This window comes from Dermochelys coriacea, chromosome 10 (genome assembly GCF_009764565.3).
Source record: "Dermochelys coriacea isolate rDerCor1 chromosome 10, rDerCor1.pri.v4, whole genome shotgun sequence".
NCBI classification, from domain to species: Eukaryota; Metazoa; Chordata; order Testudines; family Dermochelyidae; genus Dermochelys; species Dermochelys coriacea.
The window spans coordinates 27,482,760-27,500,327 of NC_050077.1; the positions used below are offsets into that span (position 1 = coordinate 27,482,760).

Sequence of the window (17,568 nt, forward strand, 5' to 3'; positions counted from 1 at the left end):
TAAGATAATTGCTTCCCATTAAATATAAATCATTGTATCTTAGGAAAATTTACTTTGCATTCCTATTCAGATAACTTTTTCCATAATAAAGCTTGTTCTTATTTCAGATATTAAAATAAAAACAATCTTTTCCAACCTTTCACACTACTACTATGTGAAAATAACAGACACCTCAGCTGACAGTTTTAGGCGCCAAAAGGATTTATAGGAACATGAAATCCCACTCTGTCAGAAGAGTGCATGTTAAAAACAAAACAAATCCTCCCACTTCTTTAGTTTAAAAGTATATACAAAGCATTTGGGAACAAGGAGTTTTTCCAAATCAAGCATAAACAGAACACGTTTTCCTTTAAAATAAAAAAGATAATTTCTCAATTTTGCAAACTATTGGATAAAAGTCTTTATGAAGAAACAAAGTCACTACCATGGAGGAATACATTTCCAAAGGAGAGAAAACCCGTGCTCAGATATTATCTGGGGAAAATGCATTGAAATTCCTTTGTGATGAATAGAGTTTTCTCTCCTGAGGGTGACCTCTACCTTCAGAATATGATGGTTTTATTATGATTAATAAATTTCATTTCCACAGAGGAAAAGGAACAGTGTCAGCTTAAACTTCAAGCAAGCAGTCTTCTTTTTAAATGCTAATTTGTAAACACGCCCTTGCATGACACGAAAATTTAGACACTCACAAGGTTAGCAGAATAGATTCAGAGTCCATTCTGAAAATGGGGCCAAGGATTTAAGGCATATTGTCAAATTGGAAACCAGTAAGCAGGGCAGTCACCAAGTGATCCAGTCTTTTATTCATTCAATCAGCCACAATTTTGTCAGCATGCTTATTTTTAATTAAAATTAGTATTATTTTAATGCTCTTTTATAATTTACACTGGAAACTAAACTGTTTCACTGTAGGTAAATGATACACTAGGGCATACATTTACATTTTTTTTAAAGGAAAACATATTTCGAATAGTTTAATAGTCAAAATGATTTCACAAAGAACAGTATATATTACAAATTGTTAAATCACTGTGTCAATGCCAACTATAGATACCCATCATAAAGAATTAGAAATTGTTGTCTCAAGGACTATGTTTACGATGGACATTTTATTATAATTTCCCATTGGTGCACAAGTAGTGGGAACAGCATTGTAAGGGATGTCCCAATATTTTTTACATGTAGCTAACATGGTGGTTAAAAAACATTGTTGACAAAGTGTTGGCGGCATATAACATTGCAACTACTGCTGGATCTGCATAACAATGGTAGAATTATAGGAAATTTTAAAATAAAGCTCAGCATCCTAGTTTAGAACATCACTGTAAATATTCACATGGGGCTGGATCCTGAAGCCTTGCATATTACTCACTCCTTACAGCAAAACACTCATTTAATTCAATGGGAATTTGTCAGAATACAGCCTGAGTAATAACGGAGTAAAAACAGACTTCAGGATTGATTACTTTGTATGGTAAGAACTCACCATGTTTTAAAATTGCTCAAATACTGTTGAAAAAGTGGATCTGTTGTTAACTGTTGGAGAGAGAGTTTGGTGGTTTTTTAATTTAAAATGACTAAATGATTCTTGCATATGAACAGTGTTCACAAATATAAACAATTGGCTATGATAGCTTCAAAGTGTCATTTTTTACATTTTGTGTAGATATGTCTGAAGTCTCTAAAAACTGAGGAATGCATCCCTTACTCCACTCCTAGGTTTTTTTTTAATCTTTTTAGATTGTAAACTCTTTGGTTCAGAGACCATATTTTCCCTATGCACCTAACCCCAGGAATGGGGCTCTGATCCTAAATGGGGACTTAGAATCATTTGAAAACTGTTTAATAATATACACTATTAGGTTTAATAACAAAATTATCAGGGGAAAATTCATAATCTATAGTACAAAGCCAATTAACATACTTTTCCTTGCTAGAACAATCTGAGCAGTGTAAAAAGAATGTATTAAATAAAACTAAATTCAGGAATCTGATTTTCTCTCATCACTGATCCAAAACAAATATTTAGGAAAAAAAGTATTGATCATGAAAATATTTCTACTGGTCTGTCCCAAAGACGACTTTCCCTAGCACGTCATTGTTGGGGTGATGTAAATTGCTCTGCATTGAACAAATTGAATCCAAATTTTCGCTGGCTCGAGTAATAATCTGCCACGCTGTGAGCCATTAAAGATCCATTTCAACAGTCATGAGACAATGAAATTTAAGGTCATCTCCTTCTGATTACTATTTTTGTTCTCCCAATTTTTTTCAATTTGGGCATTTGTTTAGTAACCCATAGATTAGAAATCACTAGAATATTTTGTAACTCTTTTGAAAATGGCTATTAACCCAAATAGTATAAAGTACAAGTTTTAAGCTTTAGCAGTTTTTAAACGTGTGTTGGCTAAAATAAAGTAAAGATTCAGATGGGAAAGACAGCAATCAGAAAGATGTAATTTTATACTCCAATCTCTTTTAATTTGCCAGGGCTAGAAACAGATTACTTGTATCATTGGAAAGCTAATAATTCTAATGTTTCCACTATATAAAGCATTTTTATTAGCTGTAACGGTTAATGGACTATCTGACCTTACAATCATCGTTCCCTTGGTCTTGCAGTACTAGAGCTTGGACCAGTATAACTTTAAATTGCTGAAATTCCATGTATTGATTGCTATTTGACAATAAAGCACTAACCTAATTTAATTTTAGAAATAGATAATGTTACTCTTATCAACTGAATAGACAGGGTTGCCTAGGAAGCAGAAGGTAGAACCAAATAAGCAGTGACTTTTGTCTCTAGAGCTTCACCATAACCCTGGTGCTCACCAATGGAAGGGGGAGCAGGGCTACAAAAAGTGATGCCAGGGAAACTGTTCCTCCCATCCAATTGGTGCCATGTAAAGCAGAATCCTGATCTCTTCATTGACTATCTGATCTTGACGGTCAGCAAGGAAGCTTTTAATAGGCAGCAAGTTTAAAACAAACAAAAGTAAGTATTTTTTCACACAATGCACAGTCAAGCTGTGGAATTCCTTGCCAGAGGATGTTGTGAAAGCCAAGACTATAACAGGGTTCAAAAAAGAACTACATAAGTCCATAGAGCATAGGTCTATCAATGGCTATTAGCCAGGATGGGCAGAAATGGTGTCCGTAACCTCTGTTTGCCAGAAGCTGGGAATGATCGACAGGGGATGGATCACTTGATGATTATCTGTTCTGTTCATTCCCTCTGGGGCACCTGGCATTGGCCACTGTTGGAAGATAGGATACTGGGCTAGATGGACCTTTGGTCTGACACAGTATGGTCATTCGCAAAAAGAAAAGGAGTACTTGTGGCACCTTAGAGACTAACAAATTTATTAGAGCATAAGCTTTCGTGAGCTACAGCTCACTTCATCGGATGCATTTGGTGGAAAAAACAGAGGAGAGATTTATGCATCCGATGAAGTGAGCTGTAGCTCACGAAAGCTTATGCTCTAATAAATTTGTTAGTCTCTAAGGTGCCACAAGTACTCCTTTTCTTTTTGCGAATACAGATTAACACGGCTGCTACTCTGAAATATGGTCATTCGTATGTTTTTATGGGGCAGAAGGAGTCAGAGTTGTAATAGTGATATTATTAGAGTAGAGGCAGGCAAGTTTCAGTGGCCAGAGAAAAGGAAGGCCTAGTTGCAATGGTGACTTGCCTCTCTCCCTATAAATGGTTGCAATGACCGGTCACATCAGCCAATCTACTGGTCCCTTGGATCACCATGACAGACTTTAAGAAGTCACCATGGGGCTGGTGTCAGGCCTTTATTTCTCGCCCAACACCTGATATTTTTTAATAAAACAAAGATACTGAGTGATAATATAAAGCAGCTACTCCTGTTTCACCTCCTCATTTCATGGTATGGTAGGGTTCACAAGTAACATACTTACAGTAGAATATCCTGTTACATCCCAAGTTAAGTCATGCTTGTTAAATATACTTTTAAATAGCAAAAAGGAAAAGAGTCCTTTTGTAGTTGTGCCTGGCACACAAAGCACAGACAGATTCTTTGTTTACCTCTCAGCTGATGGATTTGCACTATGCAGCAGTATGCACTCTGTTTACGTATATTTATTCACAAATTTTTAGTGTATATTCTAGAGTAGTCCCTCCACACAAGATGACACACTTAAATTTACTTTCAGTCATTTTCTTTGGTCTTGAATGTTTAAAGAATTCTACAACCTTCCACCTTTATTCTATCAAAAGCCCAGATCACCCCATAAGAAAAGTGTGTAAGGAGACCCTCTGGATATGGATTTCTGCCCTGCACCACAGAGAGTAATTTACAGGTTTGTGTTGTGGAGGGGTGGAAACTTGGCAGTCTTGGGAATGTATACTAGTCCTATATAGCAGCAGTTCTCAAACTGTGGGTTGGGACCCCATTTTAATGGGGTCGCCAGGGCTGGCTTAGATTAGTGGGTGCCTGGGGCCAAAGCCTGATCCCCACTGCCTTGGGTTTCAGCCCTGGGTGGCGGAGCTCAGGTTACAGGCCATTCTGGTGCTGAAGCCCTTAGGCTTTGTCTCCCCCCATCCCACCCCCGGCCCAGGGTGATGAGGTTTGGCTTTGGCCCCCTCGTCACCTGGGAAGGCTGGGCTCAGGCTTCACTCCCTGCTCCTGGGGTCATGTAGTAATTTTTGTTGTCAGAAGGAGTTCGCGGTGCAATGAAATTTGAGAACCTCTGCTATATAGTATTAGCCAGAAAAGCTAATACAGCTGAGGTCATCTCTAATGATATTAAAAATTTTCTGTGGATCCCTCCACATTCACTGAAGATTCTGGGGCAGCTGTGGCCAGGACAATCCCTGGTAGCATGACTCTAGTAAAGCTGTTCTTTCAGAAAGCTGGAGGGAAGGGGCCAGCACCCAACCCCTGGATGGGACAATAAGATGGAATTTCCAGGAGGAGATCCTCATAAAAAATTTCCTCCATCTAGCACAGCAACATTCATAACTTGAAATGTTGAATAGTGATCTTCAGTATTTCCGATTTCCCAGGAACTAAAAGAGAGATAGGGAACCAAATTCAGACTTATAAGAAGGTGAAACACCAAGGTTCTCAATAATTAACCTGCTTATACAAGATCTGATTTTGAGCTATGGAGTTTGCATTTCAATATGGTAAAGGCTGGATAGTTAGCTGCCTTACAGGCTTTTGGGGAGTGATTCTGGACTCTCTAGACATGAGTCCTAATTTAGAGCATGAGAGCCTTCAGGCCTCAACCTTTTCTTTCTTCTTGGCTCTAAAATGCCCAGCACTTGTCGGTACTAATTCATTAATACGTATATACATTTTCTTGTATAGAGCAAGCACATTTTTTAATAAAAGTTCCTTTGATTGCAGACTTCTTAGTGGAGGATTCCACAGAACGATTTTGTTCATCTTCCATAGGACATAAAGCCTTTGCTGGGATATTTGTGTGGAATAGTTATGACTCTTGCCTCTACTTAGGAACCGCCCTGTGTGTGTTCTTTATTTCCTCCTCCACTGCTTTCTTGTCCTTCAGGGGGAATTTACAATGATATTACTTTTACCCGTAATGATCTTTCTAAAATTCATCAAGTAATAGAGAACCAAGCCTTTGTGGCCTGTTTTACATGAGTTTGTCATTTCCTTAGCACCTGTGGGGGTTCTATTTTGTGTGGGTTTTTATTTACTGATGCCTTTCATCCCAATTGTGGTAAACTCATAGAGTGGAGGCATTTGTTTGTTGTTAGTCTTGTTAGTAAAAAAGAATTTTTGATTGACAGCACCAGTTTTTCTCTTGCCTGGTGGGAGTGTCATCACCTATTCCCATTACTGTCCAGCACTGAAGGAATTTAAAAGTGAAAATCCCCCTCAACCCTTTCTGTAGCTTGTTATATACCTGCACACACCTGGCACTGGGATGCCACCTTGGCAGATCTGGTCAGCTAAATAGGATTGGTCAATATTTTGATTGTAGAAATACCCAGATGCTACAAGATGTGGTATTGGTGATACCATAGGTGATGCTCTCCCCTCTTAATCATAAGTGAATTAGTGCCTCAGCCTGGTGCTAGCGTCTGGGTGTTGCTCAAGGATTTTATTTCAGATGTAAAATCAAGGGTGTTAACCTAATGTCTAAGTCAAATTCTAACTTGATAATTGCATCCTGCCTACCTACATTCCTCCTTATAGTTTCTACCAGGATAGTTATTTTCTCGTTATGCTGATACTAATTCTCCTAATTAAAATTTGTTGCGTGGAGATATTGGGGCATAGTAAATACCATGTCCCACCTGAAAAGTGCCTGCCTATCCATGGGAAATGAATGATTCTTACTTTAGTCTGCAAAGCATTTTTGGATTATTAATTTATTATTAATTATTATAATATTGTAAGTATTTAACAGGTTGTTTTCTAGCATGCTGTACTGTGTACTTAACAAAACTTTTTCTGAAGTCTGCATTTTTATTTACTCTTAAACTTTGCAGCATACAATACTGCTCTTTTAAATTCAAAATTTTAAATTCTTTTAAATTTTGAAGTGTAATGAGTGTAACAACATACAAATTTTGCCATTTGTTCTTTGTCTACTGCACATGTGTGTGTAAACCATAATGTACATATAGACACCAGAAATGGCATCTACCTTTCAAGTCCCATATTTTCATCATATCACAGAATTGGTTTCTGGATATATTAAATCATAGTTACATTTCTCTAACACCATAGTGCAAGGAATGCATTGACACACACAGACACACCTGTTGAGATCAGTAGAAACATAGATTATTTACTTTTTTGTTATCAAAAGAGCTTCAGATTGCAAATCCTCCATTTACAAATCACAGAACCCCAGCTTTACTTAATCTTGGCATGTTGTCACATTTGACTAGCCATGTGAACTGACCTAGAACTGTATGCACAAGGAAGGCAAGCTGTCAAAGAGATAATGACAAAGATGCCAACAAGGGCTGCCAGTGTTTTCACTGGGTGAGATAGAAGGATTAATCAAACTTCACTACAGAAAAACAGAGGATAATCCAAGCGTTTACTGATTTTATCATCTGATCCCGTGGTTGCACATCTTATAACAACAACTACCAGGAGCAGTAACAAATAAAGTTCCATATAAGCCATACACAGCTATTTACAGCAGCAGTTAAAAGGATATTTAAAGTGCCAACATAAGGGATACTTGAATTTATTGAGGAAATTTAATTGTATGCATTAGTACAGGATTACCTACCCTTGGCAAAGCACAAACCTCAAGATTTGTCATTTTTCACAGGGAAAAGCAACACAGACATTAAAATTAAATATGGTACTAGCACAAGAATCTTCCAGGTACTCCAGCTATCCTTCATCTATGGTTTTACAAGGTTAGTGGGAGAGGAAAATATAATAAGAAAGGTATCTAGTTCAAAGTGCTCTGCCAAATGGCTGCATGAAACGAAGTCAACTCCTTGGGCAGCACAAAGGAATTTTCAAAAGTAAACGTATATGTCTTTACACTGTGATCTAAATAAAGCTGACACCAGTATCTCAAACTGTATTCTTTCACTTTTGAAAATTATTTAATTATTTGCATATGTAATTCTTGGTAATTCCTTTTAAACTTCCATATCTGGCCAGTATTTCTCCCCTTTATCTCAGAGTAAGGCAGTGAGCTGTCTGAGGGCAGAATTTGTCCAGATATGATTAGCTATGTATCATGTTGAAGGTTCAGCATATAGGCATCTCATCCACATTTATGTACTGATGAAAATATTCACTTTAAAATAACTGTCTACCATATCTTGCTAGTGCTCCATGCATGAAACTTGCACTGGTGCCAGAAAACTGCACAGATTAATGGCAGTATTTGGGAACTTTGCAAGCCTGGCAAGCAAGATGATTTAAAAAACTATACATTCCACTCAAACCATTTATAACATTGTTGGGTGCCTGACTCTTCATCTATAAGCCAAGAGATAAAAATAGTACAGTTTTGCAATGTTAGAAATTCAAGCAATCAGAATTTTTGTCATCTTTTTGGGGAGACTTTGTTTCACCAAAGTACTTGGCTCATAATTTTATCTAAGGTCATGTATTTCTAAAGCTAAGAAATACACTGGTATGTTACATACATTCATTCATTCATTTTTATTTCCTTGGGGAGGGGGGATAACTATGATTGAAGATGGGAAATGAATAAAGCAGCGAGTTGAAAAAAAGATGTATCCACTTCTACCACATTTAGAAAGCAGGTTCATATAATAAACTTTGCTCATGTCTCTCTCGCACCTAAACCATAAACAGCGTGCACACATGCTTCTGAGGGAAATAGTATTAACTATGCAGCACACTGGATTTTGTTGTTCTTGTATGCCAGAGTCGCAAGAAGTTACAAATTACAGGAAAAGAGGTCTAAATCTAGAATAGTCAGAGTATCCATTTATTACACGAGACTATACAAAGTAAAATGGGTGTCCCAGCAAGCACCTTTCTTCAGGGAACCTGCATTTTGATATTATAAAACCTGAAGTAAAGATTTAAATTCTGCTTTGGGAAAATAATTCCAATATACCTAACATTACTACAAAAATACTATTTTGCAATCAACATGTATTTACAACTACCAATTTTGAGCCACAACACATTCAGAGCCATGTTCTACCCTCACATGGAGTTTGATGCTGTGAGATGCCAAATGCCTCTGCATCTCAGGATGAATTCTGCCCTTGTGTGACCATTTCCAGAAATGTGCTGGAGAGGGTTCTTTGGAGATTCTTGTTTAAAATGTTATCATCAGCTGAATGGAGGGTCAGGACAGCTTCCCTTCCTCTGATCTAATTTACTCTCCACACATTGTTTAATGATTCCTGCCAAAGATGACCTAGCCCTGAAGCATATAACATTTGTTCAGAAGAGCAATTTTTTTGGCCTTTGAAAGCACTGGATTCCATCAAGTGTCAGATATTAAAAAGTCCTAGGGAAGGATCCTCCTGCCAGAGATATCTATGTTTGATATGAGCTCACTACACTCTACATTCATTCTTAGTGTCTCATTTTAACCATAACCAAGGAAGACAGAAAAACCACTTGGCAAGCCAACATCTGTTGAAGACACTATGTGTGAGAATTGTACAAAAGCTCCTATACAACACACTTTCTCGGAGAGCCTTCTCCAAACTCATTTATTATAAATACTTGATATAGTGCAATCTGGTTCATTCTACAAGTAAAATAATTATTCTTCAGAAGAAATCTTATATACTTCAGGGTTAAGTTATCTCTGGCAGGAATGATTAAGCAGCATGAAGAGAGGAGTGACCTTCACCATAGGCAGGGAAATCACGCAAACCCTCCCTTCAATCTGATGAAACTTTAACAATTGTTTTCCTGATTAGTTGTATTATTATTCTCACACACACACACAGCATTTGCAGGGGGATGAGATAAAGACATACACACAAATTCCATATTTTGAACAGGGTTTTATATACTATCAGTACATTCAGTATAACCCAATCCTACAAACACACATGAGTAATGTCATTAAGTTCAGTTGGACTAATCATGTGTATAAAGTTATTCAGGCTGCAGTTTAACAAGAACAAATAGCACTACAGGACAGTTCAGAATACGATGGAAAAAATTTATGTGTCTTAATAAAATAATTCAAAAATTACTTCATTAATTCACTGAACACTAGATTTACTGATTTTGAAGGTCTGACCTAAATCAAGTGCATGAGACATAACCTTATTATTTAAAGTGCAGCTTTGCCTATTGTATTTCAATTCTGAGATTTAAAAATCAACAACACTGATGAACTTGTCATGATTTAAATCAACAAACTTTTAGCAATTTACATTATAAAACTTGTGAATGTGGACCTGAGTGTGAATTCCTTGCACACCCAGAACTCCTTTGGACTCTAATGTAAGATTTCTTTGTTCAAGGAATGCAAGATCAGGCCTCTCATTAGCTAGTTAAAGCTCATTCACTCAGATCACATAACAAGAAAAGCATCTACAGTCAGCTGTTTATTGATTTAGCTATCATTCTTAAAATTATATCTAACCAAAAACTTATTTCTAAAACCATACAATGCAGGTAATCTAAGATGAAACGAAAAGCTTTTGTAAATAGATACAAAGACCCAATTTCTGTCCTCAGTTACACCTGTGCAATACACTGAAGTCACTGGCAGAGTTTGGCCTATACCATAAGATTCCAAAGCAGAGACATAATAAATGTTTGTACAGTCCTGGACATTTACAATTCCACCAGTCCTGCAGGAAGGAAGGAAGTCCTTTTATTACAGAAACTCATTCTTATTCCATGGAATTTATCTTGCAGGACAGGAAATTGCCTGCAGGGCCAATGGACAGCTAAAGATCCAGGACTGTAGTTAAAATCATAAGTATATGTCTTTGAAAACAAAGTTTATTAAAATAACTTTCTTCTTAACAAAACCTGCTAGAACTGATAAGCTCATTACAACCTGGAGCAGAGCAGGAGAGAGGAAGGCTAATACTGTGCATTTAGATATAGCTGAATCCTGAACTCAGGGTCTGACCAAGCAAATGAGTTTCTAATACTGTCTTTTCAAATATGATGCAATTTTCAATTTATAAAGTAAAATACACACTGCTACTAATTTGGGATTCTAAACAGTTTGTGTTAAAAGAAGAACTTTTCAGATCACCTTTAAGAAACATGTAAATTGCATACAACATTAAAACGTCAATATATGTTGATCTTACTATATATAATTTTCATTGACACAAACTGAAGGTTCTTGACGTATTTGAATATAGATCAGAATGTTTTAAAGTGTACAGTCTTCACCTTTCATTTGCTGCTACTGATGTTAAAAGGATATCCTATAAATCAGTGTTTTAATTCCAACATTTTGTTTTAGACTGCATATCCTTCAATCATTTTGCATGCAGAATTCCCATTAAATTAATATGATTTTTGTTTAAAAATCAATGGCAGAATATGGCTGATTGTATTACTATTTATTTTGGCTTTTGTGCAGAGCTTCACCTTAGGTAGCAAAATAATTCCATCCTTATCTGTATAAAGATTCAGACTGTTTCAAACTACATTATGTAACAGAGAGGATTTCCCTTCGTCTAATCTGTATATTTATAAGATTACTTTTTGCAAATATCTTATAAAAACAATGCTTATTCCTCTGTACCCAGGTCCTTATAACACAATGTTATATTAGCAAAGAAACAGAGGGCCTTTGCTTAGGGTGATGCTCTGATGATACACAGATCTTCTTTGTCACTATCCTATTTGCAAATACAGACTTTGATATGCTTTTGGGGTCTGTACTATCTTTATGGGCACCATTTGCCCCCAAAGAGTCATTCAGAAAAGTGGTAAATCCATAGCTCTTACAGATGTCTATGCCTTTAAACCTATCTTTATTTCTGTTTGGGGAATTTTTGGTAACAATTTGGTCATACTGTACAGTAAATGTAAGAAGCTTCAATATATTCTTACTTTTCTGGATCACACAATATTGAAACTGGAAATAAAACATCAAAGTCAGCAAAATAACCTAATGTCTTTTATATGGCAAAGTCTAAAGGTTTCAAGCTATAACTTAGTGAAACTATTCCAAAGATTTATATTATGGACTTTACTAAGCTTTCTCTAATGATTAACTGCAGCATGTGAAAAAGGATATTGAGACCTGGATGGATGCATCAAGAAGTATCAATGATTGTTACCTGCAGACGTGTTACAAGAAATTTCATCTGCTGCAACGAAGACGAATTGATTTCTGCAAGAGAAGATAAAATTCACAATACTGCTTGCTGACTGGGAAATGTGCTAGCTGCCAATTGACTTGATGTTTACAGATGGGGTAGGGTAAGGGTGCTTAATTTTAATGAACGTAGCAAAAAAAAGTGTTGACGTATTTCAGTACTATATAGTTTATAAGGATCATGAGGTAGACATGCTGGGATCTTTTAAATGAAATAATGGTGACATCTGAATATGGACTATGTACAAACGCTTGCACTGGAAGCTTTACGTTTAGCGTTACAAATATGTCATGCTAAAATATTTATAAAGTTTAAAAAATCAAACTATATTTGATACACTAAAGGGCATTAAATGCAAAATGTAAAAAATCCTATATTTTACAGAAAAAATGTAATTTACTTAGTAGAACTTAAAGGAGAATATTGAAAGTAAAATATTTTTGGCTTTTAAATTTCTAATATGATGCTGAAACAGAAAATGCATTTTCTGTCATTTCCAAAAGAGAATTTATGACCTAGTATATTCTTATATACTGTCATTTGAGCATTGGCATATGTTTGCTGCACAATACTGAATATTGTTAATTCAAGAAATTATTGATTTGATATAAACCTTCTCTTGCAAAATTCTTTTTTCTACCAGATAATATATTTTTCAAAATGCAAAATACACTTTAAAAAGTTCAAAATACAAAAAACTTCATTCTGGCACAAAACCTGCTCCCTTTACTCATGTAATTGTCCCACTTGAAGGCTCACAGTCAGCAAGGTGATCTGGATTTGGGCCACTGTATATTCCATGAATGATCTAATTAAGGACTTGCAATATTATCAAATGATGCCCTTTTAGTGATGTACATAGTGCTGTCTAACTTCATTTGGAGCTGTGCAAGCATAACCAAGAATCTGACCCCAAATTTTTGCACTTAGATCCTGATTCATTCAAACTCCATCCAGCTCCTGCACCACAAAATTCTGCACAGTTGCACAAGCTGGAATATCTCACAGCTTTTATGCACAAATTCACAGCTGAGGAGCTAGATCCAATTTGTATTAACTCTGCAGTAAGGAATTAATCTTGCAAGGTCAGCACACTTCCTGTTACGTGCTACGTAAGCTCAGCTCCTATGGAAATCTGTGGATGTTGAGGGGCATAACACCACAGGAGCGTGCACAGCACCTTTCACGAGTGAATGCTAAAAGACCAAAACCTTCTCTCTATTACTTAATGCCTAATATGTTAAAAAAATTGAAACTCTTGTTTAAAGTCCTGTGAACACTGTAATTAAAATGTTCACCTTTTGATAAGGTGCACAGAACCCTATAATTTATACAAATAGTCATACTTTTTGGTTAAAATCAAGTGAAGTATCAGTTTAATATTGGCCATGCCTTCCATTAGGGATATTATATCCTGTACTTTCAGAAGGGTGGACACCATGATCAAATGGCACATTTCCACCTCTAATTTCTATTATCCTGAATTGCCTGTATGGGGTGGTAATTTTGTTATTTATTCTTTCATTTACAGTAATTTAACAATCTAGTTATATTTATCCCGTGTGCTGCAATAATGAGTTGACATCTAAGCCTAAAGGAGTTAGAAATATTGTGAACACATAGCTATACTATGTTTCATATTTAATGCAAGTTTTTACCATATCTACTTCCAACATGTCTTATATGGTAATATTGATGCACGCAGAAGGATTTAAATGTCTGCCTAACAAAGACCCTATGCAAGGTAAAGTAGACTTCATAGCTGTTGGTCCATAGGAACACCTTTATTTCCTTTCCTATGCAGCTATAAAGTTGTTCACTATTCTATAAAATGATATTTTCTTCTAGAAAGCAGCCACATAGTGCTGGTTTAAGATTTTGCGGCTGGCTGAGAAAGTCCCTTCCTCAGGAGAGGAATCATAGACTCCATCCAGCCCAACTTCTTTTATGTCACTCTGTCTCAAGAATAAGACATCTTCAGATGAGAAAGCATGGATGTATCTGTAGGAATAGTATACTGCTTTAGTTGCTTTCTGGAACAACCTAAAACCAATCATTCCTGTTTCTCCCTTTATTTAACCAATTACTACAAATGACGTGTTGCTTAAAGTGTCTACAGATTGTACTAATACTTCCCAATTTTTCCCAGCTTTCAGCAAGTACATTTTTAAAAAAGTCTTCAGAGTCCTTGAGTGGCTACAAAGAGTTTAAAATAAAAAGAAAAAAAAAAAGAGAGAGAGAACCTTTAAATATCTGCCATGTACAGCCCCTGTTACATGCCCACAGTGTTCACTGGAAGACACAATTTCTTCTTGCACTTTGCTTTTGTATATTTTATTTTAGAAATCCATAAATCATTTTTGAAACTAAGGTATTGGTCAATGTAAAACCAGTTGATGTGAGAATTAAAGTACTCACATTATTTTCTTTATGGGGAAGTAAATGTAGCCGCTAGAGCACTCAACAGCCAAATTCAATTTATTATGAATAATTAGATGCTGTTGCATGATTTCCAGTCATTTGCCTAGTAATTTGATGATCTTAATGTCTTTTGTAGTCACTGTCTATACTTTCCTAATGGCTTTACTACTTTATATTTCAGAAGATATATATCTAAAGTGTTGATAATCAGGCTTGGCCTTATAGACATGGCAAGATGTGTCACATGTGCCTTCTGCAGGAAGTCTGCTTATTCACTATGGGCAAAATTCTGTTCACCTTACTTATGTGAGCAATCCTACAGATTTCAACTTGACTTCTTACCTGTATAAGGCAAGTAAGAATCAGGAAACAAAGTGCACATACACAATATCTATTTAGAGTAGAGCATAATAATTGAAATTAGAGATAGAAAAGGCCTATTAATCTAATCCATTCCTCTGCAAATGCAGGATTCCTCCTTTCAGTATAATATCCAACTTTAATTATGATTTGGGCTTTCACAACTTTACTTACAAGACTAATCTCAGTCTAGTAGTATAGATTTTTAAGTAGTATAGGTTTATAATAAAACATCAGTTTTAACAGCTAACTAAACAAGGTGAACTGGGTTTAAAGAACTCATAACACGAATATGGTAAGAAATTATAGGACTATATGATGGATTTTAGTTTTTAAATGTTCACCACGTGACTTTGCACTGCAGTGCACTACATTTTAATTAGAATTGCTCCATACTTCAAAAGCTTTAATTACATAAAATATATTCAATTTAAAATATTGTTAGACAATCCAAGGAATACTAGGGTATGCTCCAAAATTAAAACTTGATTATAGAAGAAGTCCTGCTCCATTATTAAGGCCAAATTCTGCCACTGGATGCAAAATTTTCTCCTTAATGTTTGTCTACTATCAATTAAAAATAGGCTTCCATCTGTATCTCTAAATGTTTTGTATTTCAAGAGAAACAGAAAATTTATACTGAAGTCCTAAAATATCTTATTTTATTTAAACAACATTTAAGAGCCCTAGAAAGGGCTACGGGAGATCAACTAAGACAGAAAGAAAAATTGAAAGAATAACATAAGTAATAAAGATATTGTAAAATAAAGTGGGTAATTTAAATGCACAGGGCCTGATTTTCAGTTACTCCATTCCTGTGTTTGTGGTAGAAAAAGGGAGAGGAAAGCAAAGGTGGCCTTAAGCTACTTTTGTACTCACCTTATTTTGGAGCTCTTCATGCCCCAAAGTAAATTAAAGTAGTTTATGTTCTGCTTCCTATAACCCCCTTAAGGGTGCTGAGAAAAAGAGCAGCAGCGGGCTGGCCACACTCCTGACATGTACCCTCCATTGAGGGCTTGGAGCAGAACTGATGTAGAGCTCTTGCATCAGTTCTATACCCACAAGGGTGAACTTCTGCATAATGAGTAGGCTCATGACTTTTCCTTCCTTGCCTCATTTATGCTGCCAGACTGATGTAAAGGGACATTAATGTAATTGAGTATCAGGTTAATTGTGTCTGGATGCAATAAAAACTGTTTCTGACAATCATTAGAGTCCAAACCTTACTCTCTGTATGAGCACCTGAGATGACTCAGAACCACCAATGTGGGTAAGTTGTGGAGAGCCCCTGAAAGGGGGTCTCTCCCATTTGAGTGCCACTAAGGTCTGCTCTGTAAGAGTTCCATTAAGGGAGAAATGGAGGGCAGAGGTCTTGGCTAGCAAATCCACCAGTCAACCCTCACATCTTTGCATGGGGACAGTAGGAGACAGTAAATTGTGGCTGCAATATTTGTCACAGAATGGCATCAATGGTGGTTCACAGAATGGGGAGGGGGAAGGATTCCACCTATCCCTCTGCTCAATTCCCTTTTTCATTTGGAGTGGTTAATACATTCCCCTCCAATAGCTATGTTGGGGCTTACACTGCCTTAGGAATGATTGTCGGTCACAATTAATAATCTAATGAGTTACATGTAAGGATGAGCCAAACTAGGACCCCAAATCTAACTGTCCCAAGAACCTTTTTTTCTTTTGATGGGGTGAGGCAGGGAGGAAATATGGGTGCTGGTTAAAAGTGTAAACCCAAAAGTAGGTCTGAAAATCTGAACTCTGTAATTAGAGCTTCTCGCTACTTACATTTATTGTAGGTATAGTGCTAAATACCAGAAAGGATGACAAACCATTTACAGAATTCACTTCACCAGGTACCTAAAAGTAACCCAATTCTAAACTTAACCTGACAACTATTTAAAACAGATGTAAACTGAGGAGCAAAAGGCTGCACATCAGAGGGCTCAGTGGTATCTCTGTACATCAGGTGACACCTTACGGGGGGCCAACCCGTCACAGGCAGGACCTAGCTATACTATATAACAGTTTAATACAAAGTTGAAAGCAGAAGTGAAGAATATATTTCCTAACTGAAACTGGACCAAGCTTTTATAAAACATGGTCTTCCACAAATAATGTTACTATTAAATTTGGATGTTTTCAGGCGTGAAGTATACTTGAGGTTCCTGCATTCCCGAGGCTGGTCAACGGGCCACTTCAGTGGACTATATGCATTTCCTTGCGTATTGTATTTTGAGTTGGCTAGTGCAGTTTTGGTAAGATTAAAGAGACTAAATAGCAGATGAGAGGCAAAGCAATCAATGACCGCAAAATGTCATATAAATGAAGCAGTCTATAGATTTTATTTCTCTCATTCCAGTAGTACTGATACAGGGTTCTCACAATATCTCTACACTGCATCTGGGAGCGAGCTTCCCACCCCAAAAAGACAAGACTTCAGCTAGCTCACCTTGAGCTAGCGCTCTAAAAACAGCAGTGTGGACGTTGCAGCTGTAGCAGAGTCTTGGACAAGTCTCCAGAGCTCAGACCCAATATGTCAGGTAGGCTTGAGAGCCTGAGCTGCAATGTCCACATCTGAGCTACACCCACCAGTTTTGAGCAGTGGCGCTTCAATGGGAAGCAGCTGCCTGCAGGGCAGAGGGCACATTCTACGTAGATCTAGGGGATACAATCTGGTTCATACATTTTACTTTACAAAACTCAGACCCTAAAGCATCAAACAATATACATCCTGTTAATATCTGAAACCCAGAAGAGGTGAACGGTGAAAAAAGAGTCATTTTCAGAATATGTATTTAAACTTCTTAATAAAAATCCATCTCCAAGTTACAAAATGGAAAAAACACCTGCTTCTGATTTTCTCATTTTCAATTTTTTCCTGGGTTTTCTATCTTGTTCTGACTTTTTCCTCCCTCCATCAGACCTTTTTCAGGAAGCTAGCTGGGATTTTACATACAATTTTATTCTTCTCTTTGTGCTATTGACATTGATTG

At 36.6% G+C, this 17,568-nt stretch overlaps 1 protein-coding gene across 36 annotated transcripts in view; it reads right to left on the bottom strand.

Annotated features, from left to right (window-relative positions):
- Window positions 1-17,568, bottom strand: part of RBFOX1 (RNA binding fox-1 homolog 1) — a 2,470,149-nt gene that overhangs the window by 5,140 nt on the left and 2,447,441 nt on the right. For 10 of the 36 annotated variants that reach the window (XM_038419715.2, XM_038419718.2, XM_043493155.1 and 7 more), the window contains one exon: window positions 11,744-11,796. The exons of the other annotated variants lie outside the window; for them this stretch is intronic. In XM_038419715.2, coding sequence (XP_038275643.1) covers window positions 11,744-11,796 — 53 coding nt within the window. The remainder of the gene's footprint in view (window positions 1-11,743; window positions 11,797-17,568) is intronic. 36 annotated transcript variants of the gene reach the window in all.